Raw genomic sequence first — 20,316 nt, 5'->3', positions numbered from 1 at the left:
CAAGCTACACACTGCATCATCCTCAAGGGTCACAAGATGGCAGGATTACACCACCACTGAGAACACCCATACAGCAATGAAACACACGTTGAATTCCCTGTCTCCTGGGGAATTCACAGGCAGCACCACAATGAATCTCCCAAAGCCTTTGCCTATGTCCTAGTACACCCAGGTTCCTGAAGGGAAAGTCAACTGGAAAGCCAGCTTGTCTCCTCTGCCCTCCCTAGTGTTAGTTACTAGCAGTTGTCTAAGGTCTCCCCTTTTTTACTCATCCATTCCTTGATGTCTAGCATGGCACAGATTCTTGGGCAACACTGTACCTTGGCTGGGGCCAACAACTTCAGTTTGGGGGGAGAAAGCACAACCCAGAGCATTTACCCTTAAGAGCTACTGATTTCTGATGTCCCCAAAAGTTCACATCATTGTTTGTAGTTACTGGGTACAAGCTACTTTTACAGTACTTAGCCCAGGTGGTTCTGCCCTAAGGATTCCATACAGATCGCAGAAATCCACCCAGGACTCAGCAGAGCCATGCATTCCATGAGCCCACACTCAGTCTCACTACATATATGCAGCACTGAATAGGAATCCCAGAATCCCAGAGTGGTTTGGGTTGGAAGGGACCTTAAAGCTCATCCAGTTCCAACCCCTGCCATGGGCAGGGACACCTTCCACTCCCACAAAATGGTAACAAGCCGTTACTCATCCCTGGTAGCTCAAGGACTTCTTTTACAATTAGATTCCACATAGGACAACTCAAAGACAAGCTTAAGATAAGTGCTGGACAACTCCTTATAAAACAAGGACTAAGTGCGACCAACTGTCCCACAAAAAATTACATGAACATGTACCTTTAAAAGCAGGAAATACACCTTTTAAACATCACCTACATAGAGATGAACATTGTAATTCTAAATTTGTTTGATCACTTAATCTCTAGGAACCTTGGGATATTTTTAAGGGATACTTTATCTTCTCTTTTGCAGATTGAAGGAAAAAAGAATATTGTTATCCACATTTCCTTGAGAGAGAAGCTTCTTTTAACTTACAGTCCATATACAAAGCTCAACCTGAAGTTTAAATCAGAACCCGAAAAAACCCATATACTCTGGGATTTGAGCTGAAAATTCAGCCATGATCTGGTTCAAACACTGCAGTAACTGCACACTGATAAAATAAAGCTTTCTTTCTGAATGGAAACTCAAGTACAGTGTTTTCTTATAAGCTCACTGTTCTGAGCCAATAGCTTTCATTTCCTTTGATGTAAAGAAGAGCTCTTTCACTGAAATTCTCCAGGGCTTCAATGATTCACACTTTGGGTTTTTCCCTCTGAATTGGAGCTTTAAGAAGTCAGGAAATTGGTTGCTTTTCCCATCAAAAAGCAGCCCTGAAGTCAGGTGGTTTAGGTAAGCAGGAAGTGGAACTGTTCTGCAAGGTAGGCACACAGAAACCCCAAAGGCCACTGTGCAAGTTTCCAATGAATAATATGGCTCTGATCATCTTGTTTCAGTATTAAGTGGCAGCAGCAGCAGCTATTCAACACCCACAGCCCAGGAAGCCTTGTGCACCTCACCAAGACTTGCTGCCTGTTGCCAGAGGCACAGACAGACACTCAGATCTTTCATTCCTCAAACAGTTTAGGGGTTTTTTTGCCCTCAAAATGTTGGTGCTTCTCTGCCATTGTCAGAAAGACAATAGCAGAGAGGGGAACTGAATTGGGAAAGTAAAACTAAGGGCACTCAAGAACAGTGGGACAAGCTAAAGAATAAACCCCTACCTTTCCTACTTGTTTAATTATATCACAGAGGCACTTCATTCCGCTTTCCAAGTTTATTTTACCTTTACAAAAGGTCACAATGAGAAATCTTGCTGAAAACATTAAAAAAAAACCCAAGAAGAGTCAATACAGAGCCAAGAATATATATGGCCAACACAGAAGCAGTAAGAAGTGTCTTTCCTGGCCAGTGTTTAGACTTCTGAGTATATTAAATCCCACAGCGAACTGCTGACAAGGCAGAGACAGCCTCACACTTTAAAGAAGTTATCCTATTAATCCAATCCAATGCTTTCACCTTTCCTTGGCTGAATCTCCAGTTCACCTCAATTAAGAATCTGCACATTTCCTGAAGCAACAGAGGAAAACTCACTCCTTTTAAGTGCATTTCACAGAGATACCTATGGGAAAAATTATCAGTAACACAAGAATAAACATTAAGAGGATCAAAGAAGGCAAAAATACATTGAAAGCACTAATTATGTCTCACACTATCTCTGCTCCCATTCTACATGAAGGGGAAGTGAAGGTATAGAGATGCCAGATGCAGAAAACAGTCACAGAGAAGCTGGAAGATTAAAACTGGAACTACAGAGGAATACGTTCTAGTGAACAAGGATAACCCTTTGCACTTCATTTTCCCTTACAATTATTTCACTCAGTTGCAAGATTCTGTGATGCACAAAAAAGGCAAAGACAGGATAACTCCTCTTGACATAATCACTGAAGAAATGTTCAGCAACAAAACCATGTCTGTGAATCATACAATTAATTCTCCAGCTCTATTCAGGCTTGCCAAGACTTCCTCCAGAAAAGGCTTCAAGACCAAGCAGAAAGAGCTCAGAGAGAGGCTAAGAGGTCTAGAAACCACAAGTAGGTGGTTTCCTACTGTAAAGTAGGATGAGAGTCTAAAGAAACCAAGAAGAGATGATTATAAAAGCTTAAAAAGATGCTAAAGAGTCAATTCTTCACTATAATGGCTAATACACATTTTAACTAACAGAACCTCTCTCCTGTGACTTGAAATCAGTTACTGGACTGGATTGCCTGGAGAGGTCATGGAGTCACCTCAGTTAAAGTCCACCAGGAAGATCATTATCCAGTCTCACTAAGCCTGGCTTGGAGCACAGAAGCTAGTGACTAGCTTACCAAGGTCCCACTTCTCAGGATTCTCTCTTCAAGTGCTTTTGCATCACACAGCTGTGGAGGCAGTAACTCCTGCTCCACAGCTGTTGTTATTTCACAGAGCCCTACTGAAACCAGCGTATCAGACTTGGAATAATCCCCTCTAAGTAGGAAGGTGATTAACAGAAATGTCATTATTCTGTCAGGATTTCATTTCGAAGCCCTGTGCTATTTCTGTTGTCTGTAAGACACTGGGAGGAAGCTGATGCAATGGCTGGACCAAACCAAGAAGGCATCCATAGCTTTGAATCTATTATTGCAGCCACAAAACACGTGTGGCTGCAGTAACACTGAGTTTTAACTAGCTGAGTTTTAACTAGTTGAACCCACAGGCTAGATTCTTATTTGAAACCAGTATCAATTCACTGCAAGCAAGCAAGCCCAGCCGAAAGCCTGCCCCTTTAAATTCAGGCAACATAATTCATCCCAGCCATGTTAGAGCTCTATGAAGCTGGAGGAGCACTAATCTGACATTAAAAACCCTCCAGTTTTCTGTAAGGGGAACATCTTCCAGCTGATGACCAAGCCACTGGAGCTATGCTGGTGTACACCAGCAGACGTTCCAGTTCCTTTTCTTCTGGGATGGGGTAAAAAAGCATCAGGAACAAACGTTGGGCTATTCTCTGTTTCCCACTGTCTTTTCCCTAGTCTATAAACTAGGTGAGAAGAGAGCATTAAACCAAATGTCTTTCTCCAGACACTGCGATCCTCATTTGAGTCTCCCTTTTGTAATTCAGTATCCCAGGTACGAAGGATTGCTGAGTTAGAGAAGAGAAGGAGGATAAATGTCACTCCTTTCTCCCCTCGTTTCCCTGAAAAGGATGAGGGGATCACAGAACTTGCCTAGAAAAATCCCTGCAAGCACAAATGATGTGGCTACAGCAGTCTCACTCTGCACTGAGCCTGGCTTAACCAACACCTTCTGCTGGGATGGGAGAGGACTGAATGGATTAAGGGTAATGGCTCTTTCCTCCATAAAAAGAGGGCAGTTTGGCAAGAATGAAAAGCACTGTGTGCTTACAGAACACTAGTAGATATGCCTGCTAGGAACACCACCTTATTCCCTTAGTATGAGCATCGGGACACATCCTGGAAATACAAATAGCCTGTGAAAGCTGTAGGTACCACTGTACTTCCCATAGCACTGATGGTGGGACACTGGCCTTCTACATGTGTATCAATCTGTGGGAGCACCACAGAGATGTGCAGGGGATGCTGAAGGGAATAACAACAAGAAGGGTGCCTGGTCTCAAAGGAAGCTGAAAAGAGCATCAATGAAAAACCCAACAACCCAGGAAACTTGCACTAGTAGAATGCTGCTGAACTGAATGTCAGCCTGAGCAGGTTTTCTGCTTCTAAACAGTAGGCTTGTTGAGAAGAAACACAGCAAAATTCCCTCAAGCCCATTCCTTATTGCTGTGTATGTAAAGATGCTTTATGCACTCAGCCCCTCCCTTCATTTTGGAAAAGCTGAGCTCAGCTCCCCCTTCTCACAGCACACTGCAATTCATCTGTTTCACTGTAGGCTCTGAGGGTGGAAATAGCAATGCTTTTCTTCTGGTGCTTTGTCTCCATGTTCTTCTTCTGGAAGCTGGCAGCTATAAGTCTCTTCTCTGTGCTGTGACAGTTGTGGAGCCACCATCTGCTTAGGGTAGATATGTTCCAGATCTGCAGTGAGAATAAGCAAAAGCACTTGTACATTCAAGAGGGCTTCATACATGTCAGCTAGCTGCCCATTACCTCTACCAGTACAGTCCCTCTCTGAGAAAAGGACAAAGATGCAGTCCCAAAATCAGAGTAAATCTGTATTTACTCTGTTTATTCAACCCAATTGATTCCATTCTGACACACTGTTCACCACTGAAAAGCCACACACAAGCCCACAACAGTGCACTTACCATCAGCTGCATGGTACTTTTCTTTCTTCAGTGACCATATGCAGAAATGCAAGATGAAGGTCAGCAAGATGAGAACAAACACAGCCACTGCAGTCAGGATGGCCAGGATGGTGGTATAGAGAGAGTCAATTGCAATAGGAGCTGCAATTGAATGTATTTAATAAAGGTTAAGAAGTCATGTGGCCAGACTATTGTTAAAAGTAAGGCAGTTCTTGCAAGGAAATTGAGAGATTAATTTCCTCTTTCTGTGGAAAATAATTTTCCAAGGAAAAAAAACCAGTGCAGGCATTAACAATAACACTGAGATGCTCCAAGTCAAGGGTGCAACAGATCACTGTCTGTGGTAAGAAGCCTTCATGCAAAAAACCCACGTGCCTGATCTCTTCATTCTTCAGTGTTCTCTTGCAGCTATCACTTGCTCTATCTACTCTGGTTGGGTTTTGCTTTCTGGGGGATTTGGGTTTGTTGTCTTCCTGAATAGCACTACAGCAAGCCAAATCTTCACACTTTGTCTGTCCTGAGGAAGTTAAAAGTAGCACCTCTCTGCAGTTTGGCTCAGCAGAACTCACAATTTCTCTGAATGAAGGTCCCAGAGCTGAAAGGCACCAATTCACTGCAGGGACACGGGTTGGGGGAGAGACAGGAGCAGTGCAGCTTCTTGGCTTCAAGATATTTGGTACCTGCAAAAGTCACTCCTATCTAATTTGATCCATGATAAGAGATGAGTGTTATGGACTCAATTAATACTTGTAAAGGAAATGAAAGACTAACCAAGCTATTGTCTTCCTAAAAAAATCTTGCAAAACCGTAAGAGCAGTTCAATGGAAAACTGATATTTAGCCAAATAAATGTGCTCTATTCAAGGACAATTGCTGGGCTTTTCTCTGCCTTTAGTACTGACAGTGCTTTAATGGGGGAATCTTTGCCCAGGTCAACAATTCTACCTATGGTCATACTGCAAGAAACACAACAGCTCTGGATGGTATCTATGCAGCAAGTCACCAACTGAAGAAGTGTAGAGAAAAGTTATGAGCTTAAATAAACCAAATCATGGTGAGAAAGTACCTTGCTCCAATTCCTTAGCAAGTAGACCACATACTGCATTATGTGTACTGTTGCCTTGCTTGATTGTTAGAAACCCAGTGCTTTCACAACTAAAAGAAGAGAAAAATAGTCACATTTAGAATGTCTCTGCCTTGCCCTTCAATCCTCTCCAGCCTTTCTCTTGGGTTCCCCTTTCTTCCTTCCCTCCACTCTTCCTTTTTTGCCTTTTTATAGCAGTGCAAGTAAAGTTAAGGTTGTTCCCCAACAAGATACACGCCATTACAATTGTTTATGTACATACTTTTTTAGTCCCTTGTTTCAAGTGATGGCAATGTTTGGAACAATTTTGCATCACTTTGAGCTGGACTTGGATGCAAGTTGAATACACAGGAGTTTGTCTTAAATTCTGCTTTGAGAGCAACTCTTTACAGAGGCAAAGGAGGGAGACATATCATATATTGCTGAATATAAAAAACTCAATCTCATCAGTGATCTCATCTTTGATTACATTTTATTTTCTAATTAAAGTATTAATTGAGTGTTTTAGCATGCATATCTCTAAAGAGGAAAAGCATCACTAAATACATACTCAGTCCAGTTACGGCACCAGCCATTCTTCACATTAGAATAGGTTCCCATCTCACATGGCTTACATTTGAATGTGAAGTCTAAACTGCCTGTAAGAAAAGAGAACATGAATTATTAGTGGCCAGTGCCTTTATGAAAGATGGGGATGCAAGAGATTAGAGCACAATGCACTTCCTCTGCACTCTTTCTGCATTATGAGTCACCCCCCTGGAGAAAAACGTAAGCAGTTCTTGCCACCTTTATGTTTGGGAATGTATGGGCAGATCCCTTGCAGAATTGGTAGAGGACAGTCTGATTTGACAGCAGAGGGTGCAAAGATAAGAGGCAACACAGAGTAAAAGTCTTCTACTGACAGTTCTAGCAGTTTGGAAGCAATACTGAAGATCTGAGTGTTAACGTCTCAAATTCAGGAAGAGAAGAATTATAAAACAGGAAAGCAAGGGGTTTAGTCACAGAGACCACAGAATATAAATGCCATTTCTCTCTGCACCACAAGCCTTTCCAAAAGCAGTTTACAATAAGTGATGGAAGCTGCTGCTCAGCAGCCACTTATACTGAACTCTGTCTTTCAGAGCCATTAGTGTTTCTTTAGTTACCCAGCTTCACCAGCTCCTCGCCCGCTGCACACTCAGGCAGCTTCTGGCAGTAGAGACATGCACTGTCAACACAGCTGTATCCCTGACGACATCTGCAGTCATGGTCCTGGGTATTTTGACATGTGCTGTTGTCTCCTGTGAAGAAGAAAGAAATTAAGATTTGCCTTTGTCATAGAGGCCAGAAATTAACTTCAGCATTAGTCTGACTGGCTTGACACAGGTGAAGTAGCTCCTTACTGTGCTGTGGTGGAAAACGTGGGTACCAGAAAGGTGTCACTCCCATGCATAGTGGATAAAGTTCAGAGTACTCAAATACAGCACCACTCAGACTCTTACACCATGGTTATCTGACTTACCACTGTAACCCTTCTCTCTTGTCTGGAATACCAGTAAAGGGCATGGTAGACAGAAGTAAGGCAGCAGGTTTGCTTTACTACAGTGTGCAGGTTGAGACACTGTGAGATGAAGAGGGCACTGTTAGTGTCCCAAAGCATTACACATCAGCTATCCATGCAGTCAGCTCTCAGAACACTTCCAGAGCTCTTCTGAGTTGGGCTCAGCCATGCTAGAGGAGGGATGCCCGTAAGATCCTTGGTCAGTGAAGCTACAGCTCCTTTTCCATGCCTTTCCTAACAACAGCAACTGCTTCCTACAGCCTATTGGCAGAAGCAGGTCTAAATCCAAGCTATAACCCAGCACCCTTCCTATCCTCTGTCCTTCTGTTTCTAGAGGAGTTCTGCTAGGAATTTTGCTTGCACTCAAAATATCACCTCTAATTCTGAGAGGCTCCTGGGTTCCTGAAAGCAAAGACTAATCATCTATACAGATCCCACCAGCAAACAGGATCAAGTAGTCCTTCGGGCAGTTGGAGAGCAGTTAAGGAAAAGCGCTGTTCAGCCAGGAAGCTGTGGAACCTTAAGGAAAGGAAAAAATAGGTGGAAATGCTGGCTAGTTCATTAGTGTGCTCAAAAACCCAGACTGAGGAGCAAAGAGCAAGCACAGATGATTTCCTGAGGTGGGTAATGCACTGTACAGGGCCATCAGGGAACTGCCCATACCATCCTCTGCCAACTGGCCTCCTCTTACTGTCCTTCCAAACTCCATGAAGCCTGGCAACACGGAAACAGCTTGGGGCTGCTTCATTACGTGTTCTGCCAGTGGGTGAGCCTGGAGTTGATCCCACCAAGCAATGACTCACCTCCCTCATGCTGGGTGGCTATCTGAGTGGGAAGGGAAATACCCATGGGTCTCCACACTACTGAGGACTCTGTAGCTCTTCACCCATTTGTTGCTCATGGCCACAAATCCCATGTGTCCCCTCACTGCTTCCACAGAGAACTCAATGTCCTTGTTGGTTAAGGCAGCTATATTGAAGGCTGACCCCTACTTCAGCACCAATGAAAGATGTAACTTCTCAGCTGCTCCTGTTGCTAACCTGCAGGACAACAGCACTACCACACTAGCTAGACAAGGCTTCCCTGAGACAAAGGGAAAGGCAGGAGCATTCCTTGCTGTAGGTCATGCAACTCTAATTTGACGTAACATTACAGACAAGCGAGAATCCATGACCATCTCACCACCAACCTGAGATCAGGCAGGGATACAGGTTAGAAGAGGCTGTTGATACTAATGATCACCTGAGACCTTGCCTGTGCATTTACTTCTGGGACATGCACAGGTCAGCTGAATGGAAGGATTGAAGTGGGATGCTTCCTACTCTTCAGGACCACAAATCGCAAGGGGCAGCCTTACACAGAGCAGCATTCCCTGTGTTCCCTCTGAAGTCTGAATGGCACAAACTTAGAAACCATGTTTGAATGGCTCAGAGTCAGGGTTAGGTGAACTCTTTCTCTCCTTTTGAGCAACACCAGCCCACAGAAACTCAGCTTTCCCTTTCCCACTGCAGAAGAGCAAGTATAAGCACGTAACACATCTGAAACCTGAGTCCACTCTGAAGTTTATAGCTAAGACACACTACAAATTTAGGGGGGCAGGAAGGAAGTCCTTGCCATTTTGTTTTGCATATACAGTTAGTTACTCAAGGTACATTCACATACACATTCCCCACACTCAATCACCCGGTTGACATAAACCAATACTGATGAACAGAAAAAGGACAGACACATCATTCCCTTACCTGTGTTTGAGATGCATTTGGGGCAGCATTTCTTTTCATCTTTACTGATGACTCTCAGTTCACCATCACTACATGCTGTTGCCAGAGTCTGCTGTGTCCACTGCCACAGGCACATCACCACCAGCAAGCAAGCTCGAACCTTGAGGTGACTGACCTCACCTGTCTGCTCAGCCATGTCTTGAGCTATACAACCCAAAAGCACACGAGGGTGGGCTTGTAGCAGGACTTCCCTGCAAAAGCACTCTTCCCCCTGACACTGTGGGCAGACACTGTGCTTTTTGTGGCTGCACTCTTCCTGTTCCTTCAGGGGCGGGGAAAAGATTTTGTTTGATGTCATCAAAGTCTTAAAAAGGCAGGGCTAAGCAACCATGCACCACTGTTTCCATTAGGGGAGCAGGAGGTTAAGAGCAAGATGTAGCATCACATAATCCCATTTTCAAAGGATTTTGCAAGTTGCTATAAATTAAAGCAAATTAAACCAGTGTGTTAACGTCAGCGCTCTCAGATGATTTCATTCTGACTTACAGCTCATGGAATGGTTTGGACTAGAAGGGACCTTGAAGCCCATCAAGCAGGGACACCTTCTACTAGAGAAGGTTGCTCCAAGCCCTTGTGTCCATCCTGGCCTTGAACGCTGCCAGGGATGGGGCAGCCCCATCTTCCAAATCAAACCTAATTCCTAATCCAGTTTCTATCCTAATGAATTTTGAAACATTCAAGGATTTACTGTACACATAACTGCCTCTAAACTGAAAGAGGGGAGATTTAGATTAGATATTAGGAAGAAGTTCTTCCCTGTGAGGGTGGTGAGGCCCTGGCACAGGTTGCCCAGAGAAGCTGTGGCTGCCCCATCCCTCCTGATGCTTTTCCTCATCTTCACAAGTACAGCAGTAGCAACAGAGCAGCCCATGTCTATTAGAAGGGACACGGACAGTGTAGTCATTCCAGATAGAGGAATTTCCCATTCCTCCAAAGCTCAGAGATGCACATTAGTAACTAGCACTGCCTAAATACCCAATATGAACATTAACCAGACTTCTGCTCAACATCATGAACACAGCAATAGAGAAGGGACCTCTAAGGGCCTAAGGAGACAACTGGCAGGTGGCACACAAGGGAACCCCATAGAGGCAGTTAGCGCATGTGATACCTGGTGTTTATCAGAATAAGAACTAACAATTTATTTCCTCCTACCTTTTTTGAATCTTGTTTTTCTTCTGAACTCGTCTCTACATGTTCTCATTCTTGTTCAAGCACACAGACACTGCCAAGTGATGGAACATTTACAGTCAGATCACAGATAATAGTTGTACATGCCAAGTCTAAACCTCTAAAGTCAGCAGTGACCTTTCAGAAACAACCTGACTATCCGGCTTTAAAATCTTTGGGGTTTTCTAGAGCTAATCTTACCTGCCTCTGACGTAAGGCGGTGACATTTCATCTGTCAATCCTCTTCTCACTCAGTCCTGTGTGTGATACATATCACTGCTGGCAGGTTCCACGCTGCTGCCTGTATTCAACGTTATAATCCCAAGAAAGGCCACTGGAAGCAATGTGGTCTTCAGGGTTGTTTGAGCACACACATCACAAAGTGCCTTCTCCTTTGCATGGCACAGGAAGACACAGCAGAGTCTCAAACAGGCAAAGAGAAGAACATGGAGCTGTGTTCAGAAATGCCTCTGGGTTCAGAGTCCCCACTCGTCACTAAAAAGGAGCATCCAAACTGTCTCTTAGAAGAAAGGGTCTGCAAGGCCTTGTGCTGGAGTTTGATCCAAGGGTCTCTTACATGCCAGGCTCTAGTTCCTCAGTCTTGGATGAAAAGGTCTTCATCTTTGAGAATCTTTGAGGACTGCCTGAAAGAAATGAACCTCAGAGTTCTGTATCAAGAGACCTAGAGAAGATGGGTTTCTTTTCCTTCCTTCAGCAAAGGAATAGAGGCACAGAAACACCCCAAACTGAGAAGAAAGGGCTATCTTCAGCCATACCTGCCCATACCCATAGAAAGCTCAGAACAAACCAAAGCTGAAACATAACACACTGTGATGGAACAGAAGAAAAGATGTTACACGTCTCCTAACCCCTTCTCCTTCCTCTGTGTTACTACGATCTCCACACAGGAGCACTTCCAGTGTCGGGGATGAGATTTGAAGGAAGACCCAGTGGATTCTTCCACCCACGGGAGTGCACCAATGTGGCAGCTTGTACCTCTGCCTTCAGGGCACAAACTCCTATGAGCATCTGCAGAACAGGCTGTGAATTCTACTTTTGCCCACCTTAAGGGCATCCAGCCACGAGCTGAACATCATGCACATCACCTCATTACAGATTCCTTTTTGCTTGGGGCAATTGGAGCCACCAGTTTGTTGTCCCAATTACCAACCTTTAGAGAAGAACAAAATAAAGAAGACCAAAAAGAGCATAACCACTTCCCAAACACATCATTAACTCATGCAAGTCCAGTGGCTTTACTGGCACTCCTCAGACTTAATGTCATCCATGAGAGAGCTTTGTTACCAGGGAGAGGATCTGGTTTCCTGACACTGAGATTTTGCTGATTACCCATAATGGGTGACCAAAGAAGCCATGCACTTCTATTAGTAACAGGTTCACATGAATTCTATGTAATTTCTGAATGACTAATGATATTTGATAAACTGATGCATACACTGCCTTGTAAGCTCCAGCTCACACATCACTTTCATCCCACTGTAGAATACTCCATTGCTAGGTACAAGATCCACGTTCTGTTGTACAGAACTTGTCTATGCTCTTGGGAAACAACTGTCATTCGATCTTTACTTAAAGAGCCTTTATATCATGGTAGCTAGAAGACATGTTACACAACATGAAGTGACCTGACACACCAGGGGTGCAGTTTGGTACTAGAACAGGCACGTGCATGAGGACATCAGCTGCCCTGAAGGACACCACTCAAGAAGTCACAGCTCACATAGGACTATCAAAAGACTGGGGTAAAATAAACCCTTCAGGGCAAATAATTTATCTGCAGCCTGAAACTAGAAGACAAAATTGTTGTGTTTCTTCCAGCTCTGCTGACCTTTAGGCCAGACTTGAGGTTCTGCAGTGGCTAGGACTGCCTACCCCATGGGCCCGTGGGGTATTTGCAATCCCTTGACCTGCCCTCTTTTGGTGCACAGGGAGAATTACTGCCCTGCAAACCTGCCACAGGTAGGGCTGGGACCACAGTGGCCAAACAACGTGGCCGAAGAGTGGGTCGTTCATGCAGTGCCACATGCGGACTCTCAAGGCAAGTCATTCTCACCCTGAAACAGTGAAGGCTTTGTAAAGAGCCCTGGATCCTTCCTCTAAGCAGTGCTAAGGCTGCTGCACCACGCACGTGGCAGCTCTGCCTTGGCCTGTGGAACGAGGCTCAGGTTGTTTGCAGAGCCTGGCTGCCCAAGGGGTGACTCCTTACAGACAGTCCCAGCAGCACAGGGGCCAGGCAGCAGCGTAACTGCCATTTCAGAGACAGGAACCAAGCCAGAAAAAGGCAAAACCACCAACTCCCTGATGGTACCAACCTGTGTATTTCCTTCCCAGCTTCACACCAGGCATGATGTCTGCCAGCGGCTGTGATCTTTTTAAGTCTCTCATGGCAAACCTGAGTCACTTTGATGCACTTCTAAGCCACAGGAGAATGTGAAGAGAAAATGCAGGTGATAAAAGATCTGCACTAGTCGCAGTGCAGGAAACTTGCCGTGTATTCACAGAGGAAAACCAAAACACCAAAAAAGACCAAGGAGGAAGTGAACATAAAAAGCATAAACTTACAGACCTGTGGTTTGTCTTTTTAATACCTACTGAAACATGAAATACACGTTAACTGCCAAACGTGCAGTCTGAAAGGAGCGTTCAGGAACTCCAAACCCAGCTCATTTATGTATATTTTCCAGTACGGCTCTAAATACCATCTGCTTTTGTCCTAATTCTTCTCCAAAACTGAATGCAGCAAAGTAATAAGCAAACTAAACCTCCATGTTGAACAAATAGCCTTGTTAACACTCCAAGCAGGCATGTGTGATAGCCTCACACGTAAGAGAAGAAATACTGTAGGTAGAAATCCTGAAGACCATAGGGGTTGGGGGTTTTGTTTGGTTTTCCTCCCATTTCATTGTGGCCATTTGACCTAACCTCAGTCTGTAAGTAATTCTAAAGAAACAGTGTAAGGGGCTGGTCCTGTAGTCTGTAACTCATAGCTAGTGCAGCTGAAAAGAAGTTATTCAGGAAATAAATGGTGTTATTCTCACCCAGAAATACAAAAGGAATTATCAGTCAGTTTTACAGATGGTTCTTAAAGCCATCAGAGGCCCAAATTTGTCAACAACATTCATGTAGACAGTTTGGCATGTGTTTAAGTGACCTCCTGAATCAGGCTCTATGGCAACCAAGATGCATTTAATTCACCTATCACCAAGTATTCCCATTGCCAGCACAGGTCACACTAAACCCAGAGTGACCACTGGTTTGCAGGATAAATGAACTGACACCTCAGCTTACTGCACTACACTGGCAAATATTTCCAGCTCAGCCTTATCTTTATCAGCTTAGATGAAGCTGCACAACTTTGACTGTGTCTCTTTCAAGTGCCTGAAAAAGGGGAAATCTGAATGGTTCAAAAACAGGAACTTACTTCATGACACAGGCCCATGCCTTTGAGAAGGGAAAGTTTCATTTCTGGCACGTAGGAAGACAAGTGTGGGCAGGAGGCAGCACCAAGTTGTTCAAGATTCTCTGCCTATATTTAACTACTTCCTGCCATTTTTGGGAGAATTGGAACAAAAAATCCAAGCAAGTTTTGCACAGAAGAGTAACAAGTCTGAGCACGGGGATTCAAACACCACCGTTACGCCTTTACTTAGAGTGAAATACCTACATCTGTTTATTTAAACCAGCCATCTACCAGCACCCAAATCCTCAAAAATAAATCAAATCATAAATGCCTCCAATCCTATCAAATGTTATTATGGCTTAACTCTTCTGATAGAATTATACACATGGCATAGTGACTGGATGCAGTTCTAAAGCAGCACAGCCTGGCTCCCAGTAGCACAAAAGCCAGCAATTCCAGCCTGGGATGACTTGCTGTCACTGGATCCATCCACTCTGCACTGTCTGCCCATTTCCCAAAGGATGACGAGAGCAAATTCAACACGTCCCAGCTACCTTACATCTGCTGTGCACTTCCAGGGCCAGTAATGGTTCCTTCTTCAGCCAGAGGGAACCCGTGCCCTGGTTTGCAGGAAATCTCATTTCCTGAGGAGGTGGGAGGGAGGCATAAGAACACAGTGCACTCAGGCATCTTCCTGTGCAGCCGAGCAAAAGGGCAGGAAACAAGTGACATTCTTGGAATGAGCTGATAAACCCACACCACAGAGGGGCTCTGCTGCCACAGCAGCACCTGTGTCAAGCCAACAGCTCATCTATTCCTGTGGGCTGCATTTTCATCTCGTAACCCACAGCCCCAGGTGGCTCATTAGTTATCTGCACCTTGCTCAATTACGAGCCATGAGTTTTATGGCCTCTGAAGTGCAGCCTACAAACATGATAAGCATCATTTCTGAGAATGTGTTGGGTGTTCCCTGGAATGCATTTCTCTGATTCATCCACTGCATTTTGCCATCCAACTCACTGCAAGATGACAGCGTTTAGGACACAGCACACTTTCACAGATCTCTACATTCACTGCAGGGCCTCTGTGTTTTGAAGGGGCTGAGCCTTATCATCTTGAGCAGCCCAGCAACACTCAGCTCTGCTACCTGGCCAGATAACAGAGAAAACCACTGCATACAGCATTCTAAAGGCAGTATGGAACTCAAACCCTGCTAAGCCACTGGACAGACTTACACACGCTGGAATTGTACACGCTGTAGTAACTTTTTTGCTTATTTGTACTCCCCAATCATATAGAAACATGCACATCTAGCTGCTACTACAGTTTATTTCCAGAAGTCACTGTCACACTTTGTATACAATACAAATGTTTATATACATTGTATATGCACTTCAAAATAGGAAATCATTGCTAAGTATACCATATGTATAACATATAAGGAAATATATGTTTAACAACATGTTTGTAGATACCAGTTGTATTCTTGAATACATTTCTTGCTGCATATTTTGGCATATGCTTTGGTCCTGTGTATGTAAAATACCTGTGTCCAACAAGTACTCTGACTTCCCTCCTATTTTGAACAAGTTTCCACTACTAATGTTCTCATCAGAAATTACCATGCCCTTTGCCTTCCGCCGATCCACATATTCTACTTCATACACACATGAAGATCCCCATGGAGATTTCCAAACGCTTGGAGATCTGGAGCTACTTGGTGATCATGAGTCATTCCATTTGTTGGGCTGACAGTGGGGCTACTGCTCAGTATGTTAACATGACATTGTCTCAATGGGTGTCTGAAGAAATGCAGGGAAGAGAGAAGTGGCATTAAGCAGCCACCTCTCAATAGTCACTCAACAGCTAGCACCAGGATCGTGGTGCTACTCCACTTGACCAAGAAGAAATAAGCTGAAGAAATGGAAGCACCAAGGGAAGCTGGCTAGGTTCATCAGGGAGATTCTCCACCTAAAGTAAGGAAAGTTCATTTGGGAACTAAACTGAAACACTGGAGATACCTGCACTGACAAAAGAGAGATAGGCTCTGCTTAGCATCTCAGAGCTGTAAGACGAGACATAAACTCGGTCATAAAGCAGGTCTTTGGATTTCCCCGTTTTCTGTCTGCTCGATGATCAGCTCTTACAGCTTCCTAAACACTTTTTTCATTTCAAAGACAATTCCCTATCCCTACATACAGAACTGGCCAGAAATGCACAGCGGACTGTATCAACTCAGTCCTGGCAACTGGGATGCTATGCACAGGATCCGCCCAAGAGAAAGACCCACACCATTCCACCAAGAACAGCTACTCCCATGCGTCCTAACACCAAAGGGGACACTCAACGAGCCCCAGAGGAACTGAAGTGCAACTAAACAGCTACACCCCCCACGCATCCAGCCACAGAACACTTTCACATCACTTATTACTACAATCCATTGGCTCAGAAACACAGGAAACAGTAACAGAACGTGGAGTCAGTTTTTGATGAGACTAGAATCGGAGTCAATTTGTTCTTCCTGGATAGGAAGTCGAAAGCTGTTTTCTTCTGAAAGACAGGTAATAAAACAAAGTAAAATAAATAAGTGTAGAGAGTAGAAAGGGCAGGAAAAGGGAAGCCAGGGACTTTCCTAGTTTCACGGATGATGAGGCACCTGCAAATGACATCTAGGTCAGCGCTTGTCTTTCCAGTCAGGGCTAGGACACATCAAGTGTCGCGAACAGTGAAAATACACTTTATGACTGCTCTGTGAGTAGAACACGAGGCAGCTACAGGCTGACTCAAGAGCTAAACTGCCACTTCATTCTGAATGTAGAGGTCAGCTCTTCTCAGTCAAACCTTTCCTCTCTTTGCAGGAGCTACTTTAAGACAGTTCACTTCTATGTTGGCAAAAGATTTCAAAATACACTCTTTTAAAGCCTCTTGATTCTGGATCCTCTCTGTACTCAACAGAATTCCCTGCACAAAATCATTACACCATTTTTGCAGGGACTAAGGGCTAGCTTAGAAAGCTGGGAAGAGTTAAAACTAGAAAGAGAGAGAATCCTTCTGCATGGCAACAAGCAGGGGAACCTGTGCTCTACAAGAATAAAAACTTGAAACACTCTGACCTTCAGTACGTAAGGACTACACAGAGGATCAACCACTGTTGGATGTCACTGTGCTACTTGGCTAGGTAGACTTCATTATGACTGAAACAATTAGCAAAGTTCAGAGGGCCCTGATTATTCTCTGTTCTATATATTTTCCCACATAAAAAGAAACTCACCCTTATGGTTGTTTCTACAAGGCCTCCTCTTGGTCTCCTTTCTGGCTGCTTGGATAATCAACAGGAGGATGGACATTCCACTCACCATGAGCAGTATCAGACAAATAAAAATAAGTGATATAGACCCTGGAAGCAAAACAGAACACAACACTGAAAAGGATTCATGGTTCTAGCTGGAGTTTCCATGGCTTCCTAGATCCAAAAGAAGGAACCCAGAACTCCAGAAGTACCCCTGAACCACACAGCCAACACAAAATCGCAGCTGCCAAGCTGACCGGGAAGTAACGTGGAAACCTTTGTGTGCCCCATTGAAGACTCTATAAAATACAGACATAGCTTCTGAGAAAAAGTGGGGTTTCATTTCCATGAAATTCCTGGCAAGCTCTAGTAATAGAGAGACTAGACTTGGTCATTCCCTCTCCTTACCCCAGTTAGTCTCTGTGGGACTGCTCATATCCGAACAAATGGAAGGAATCAGGCTGGGTCTGGATGGTGAGAACGCTGTAGTTGAGGTATTATTCTTGTGATGTGTGGTGGAAAGGTTCAAAGCAGATGTTGTACTCTGAGAAGTAGTTGGCTGTGTGACGTGGCTGCTGCAAACAGCATCTTCTGTTTTTGTCCCTAGTCGAAGAGTATTTTTCCCAAGAAGGCTGCAGCTAAAGATGTAAAATACACCAGAGTCATTTTCAAACAGTTGTAGTAATGACTTCAATGCAGGTTTACTCTACACACCATGACTTGGGCATCAACTGCTAGAGAAGTAAACTGGAAGTCTATGAAAGTAAGCACAAAATGTTCTCTGAATGTATTTGGATCAGTGATACATACTTGGTCCAAGGTTGACACTTTTCATATCCCCCTATGGAGTAAGACCCTTCAGGACATGGTGAGCATACTAGAAACAAAAGAAAGAGGCAGAATTTGAGTTCAGTTAGCAACATAACTGTATGACAGCTACACAGTAACTACACTGATAGCTTATACTAGTAGTCTAGTTTACAGAGCAGACCCAAGAAAACCCACATAGCCTCTAAAATCTATAGCCACTGAGTCAGTATCGCAGCATGCTCAGTGGTTCATTTTAGTCTGCAACTGGCAAGGTTTCCTGTTCTCTCTACTGGCTGATTATGGATATTAACAAGGAGAGCATGAAGATTTCTGAAGCTCAGGAATCACAGAGCAACAGCCTGCACAACTACCCTGCTGTTAACACAGCAGTGTGGAGATACCAATGAGACAAATGACAATAGCTTTTACATTAGAAATAGCAACCTTCTCATCTGAAGTGGGAGCAAGAGTTTGGAGTCCGACACGCCACTAACTTACCACTTCCCAGTGTGTATCTGGCATCTGGCATATATCCTGCCACACACTTGCAAATTCTGTCAGAGGTCTTCTCACACTTCTTCACTTCCACGCTCCCCTTTCCTAGCAACAATGGAATAAAGGGCAAGTGAGACACAAGAAATAAGTTAAGGAATTAAATAATAGGATTACTCAGTGTCTATCTGTTGTGTAGAAACACCTGCAGAGAATAGTTTATTAACAATTCTGAAGACACCAGTTTTGAGGCAGTACAAGCTTGCTTCCCTCTGAAGGCTCTACCATCAGCTACTGAAATGATAACCCAGTTCTGGACTCGGTCGTCTCAAGTGACAGGCTTTATGGCATCATCAGCCTTTGAGGAGCATGCACAGATAAGAAAGCACAGGAAGACCTGACTGCCTCCCCAAACCGTATCAGGTGCCCACTGTAAGCTGACTTACTAGTATTGCAGATTGTACAACTCTGACAGAACTTGTGGTTGTGCTCACTACTGAAGTATTCATCTTGACAGGGGGCACAGACTGTGTCTGTTGTTGCAGTGCAGCGGCTTCTCATTCTTTCACCTAAAACAAGGACAAGGAAGAACTGATTACAAGCTGAAGGCAACCCTCTTCGTTTTCATGCATTAGAATGGAAGAGTGCCCAGAAAGTAATAGTTCCACTTACAACTCTGGCTGAAAACATTCAGCAGATTTAGATATGCTGGAATCCCCAAAAGTTTTGACCCATTGCATCACTGCAAATTAAGCAGCTAAAAGGGACTATAGAAGGGCCTGATGACAGGCTTTTAGCATAGAAATAGGTCTTATCTCCAGCGTAATCCAATGTCTTTATGACAGACCCTATCTTCCCTTACAAGATAAATCATGCAATTCAATCCAAAGTAATCCCAAACAGATACAAAAGATGGCAATGGACTGCTCAGGTTTGCAGTTAAAATTCATTAATGAAGCAGCCAAGAACAAATGGTTGGAGAAGCTCCTGCTGACATTCTGAAAGCCCATTAGGCATGAAAGAATGTGGTTATATTTGGATACGCATCTGCATTGACACCCAACAATATCAAAGATGCTACTAGCTCCATTCATGAACAGCAAGACACAATGCAAGGAGTTTGTTACCATTCCAGACAGTCTGTGTGTATCACAAGAGGCATTTAGAAAAGAGCTCTGAGAGCATGCACCAACAAATTCCAGTCTGTATGATACTCGGTACTTACACGGAGGTTCAGATTGATCTGTGTGCCCCAACTGAAACAGCAAGTTAACAGTGGATTTTGGGAAAGGAGTTGGGCATATTCTTTCTCTCTCACTAGCTTCTCTCCATGCAGGAATGACAGACAGCTTTAATAACTTGGGGTTTTACAGCTGAGCTTAAATACATCCTTACTCTCCCAGACCTCATCTTTCATTTTGGTTCTCCATCTCCCCATTCTGCAGGTGAACAACGAGCACCAACTCTCTTGCTCGCTCTAATTTTCTCTGCGTTTTAGTGAGTACTATCAGTGGCAAGACACAGGAGGTTTTTAGTGACCACGATATATGCAATACACTTTTACATTTTTAATCTCTACACGCTCAGGAAGAGACAAAGAAGACATGTTTCCCCAATAGCAGCAGATTTGCTAACAGACACAATCTACACTCCCTCTAGGCACGTACACGTACCCTTCTTTTAGTACAGTCAACTGACGGTACTACAAGTAATCCCTTTTGTTAAGGGGACTGCCCCCCAAGAGCAGCATTAGCTGTTAACTGTTGTCACTCTTCACCACCACATCATTTCTACAATGAAATCCCAACTATCAAAGTATTCGAGGTTTGATATTTTGCATTTGTGCTTCTTGATACTGCACTGCCTTCAGAGA

The 20,316-nt window shown here is 44.0% G+C and overlaps 2 protein-coding genes across 2 annotated transcripts; both read right to left on the bottom strand.

The window, feature by feature from the left end:
* Positions 1 to 4,475: 4,475 nt before the first annotated feature.
* On the bottom strand, positions 4,476 to 9,397 carry TNFRSF18 (tumor necrosis factor receptor superfamily, member 18). The gene is made up of 6 exons (XM_010012527.1): positions 9,223 to 9,397; positions 7,086 to 7,220; positions 6,491 to 6,578; positions 5,923 to 6,011; positions 4,858 to 4,998; positions 4,476 to 4,627 (listed from the first exon to the last, which is right to left on the bottom strand). Exons 1-6 carry the CDS (start codon positions 9,395 to 9,397, stop codon positions 4,476 to 4,478), a joined length of 780 nt encoding a protein of 259 aa, XP_010010829.1.
* Positions 9,398 to 16,331: 6,934 nt separating this feature from the next.
* Positions 16,332 to 19,004, bottom strand: TNFRSF4 (tumor necrosis factor receptor superfamily, member 4). Its single transcript, XM_010012526.1, has 6 exons — positions 18,890 to 19,004; positions 18,450 to 18,551; positions 17,952 to 18,018; positions 17,550 to 17,779; positions 17,124 to 17,249; positions 16,332 to 16,399 (listed from the first exon to the last, which is right to left on the bottom strand). The coding sequence occupies exons 1-6, from the start codon at positions 19,002 to 19,004 to the stop codon at positions 16,332 to 16,334; spliced, it is 708 nt and encodes a 235-aa protein (XP_010010828.1).
* Positions 19,005 to 20,316: the final 1,312 nt, after the last annotated feature.

Source organism: Nestor notabilis, unplaced genomic scaffold (genome assembly GCF_000696875.1).
Source record: "Nestor notabilis isolate BGI_N333 unplaced genomic scaffold, ASM69687v1 scaffold10334, whole genome shotgun sequence".
Classification (NCBI taxonomy): domain Eukaryota; kingdom Metazoa; phylum Chordata; class Aves; order Psittaciformes; family Psittacidae; genus Nestor; species Nestor notabilis.
The sequence above is the reverse complement of the archived record's forward strand: the minus strand, read 5'-3'. Positions and strand labels throughout refer to the sequence as shown.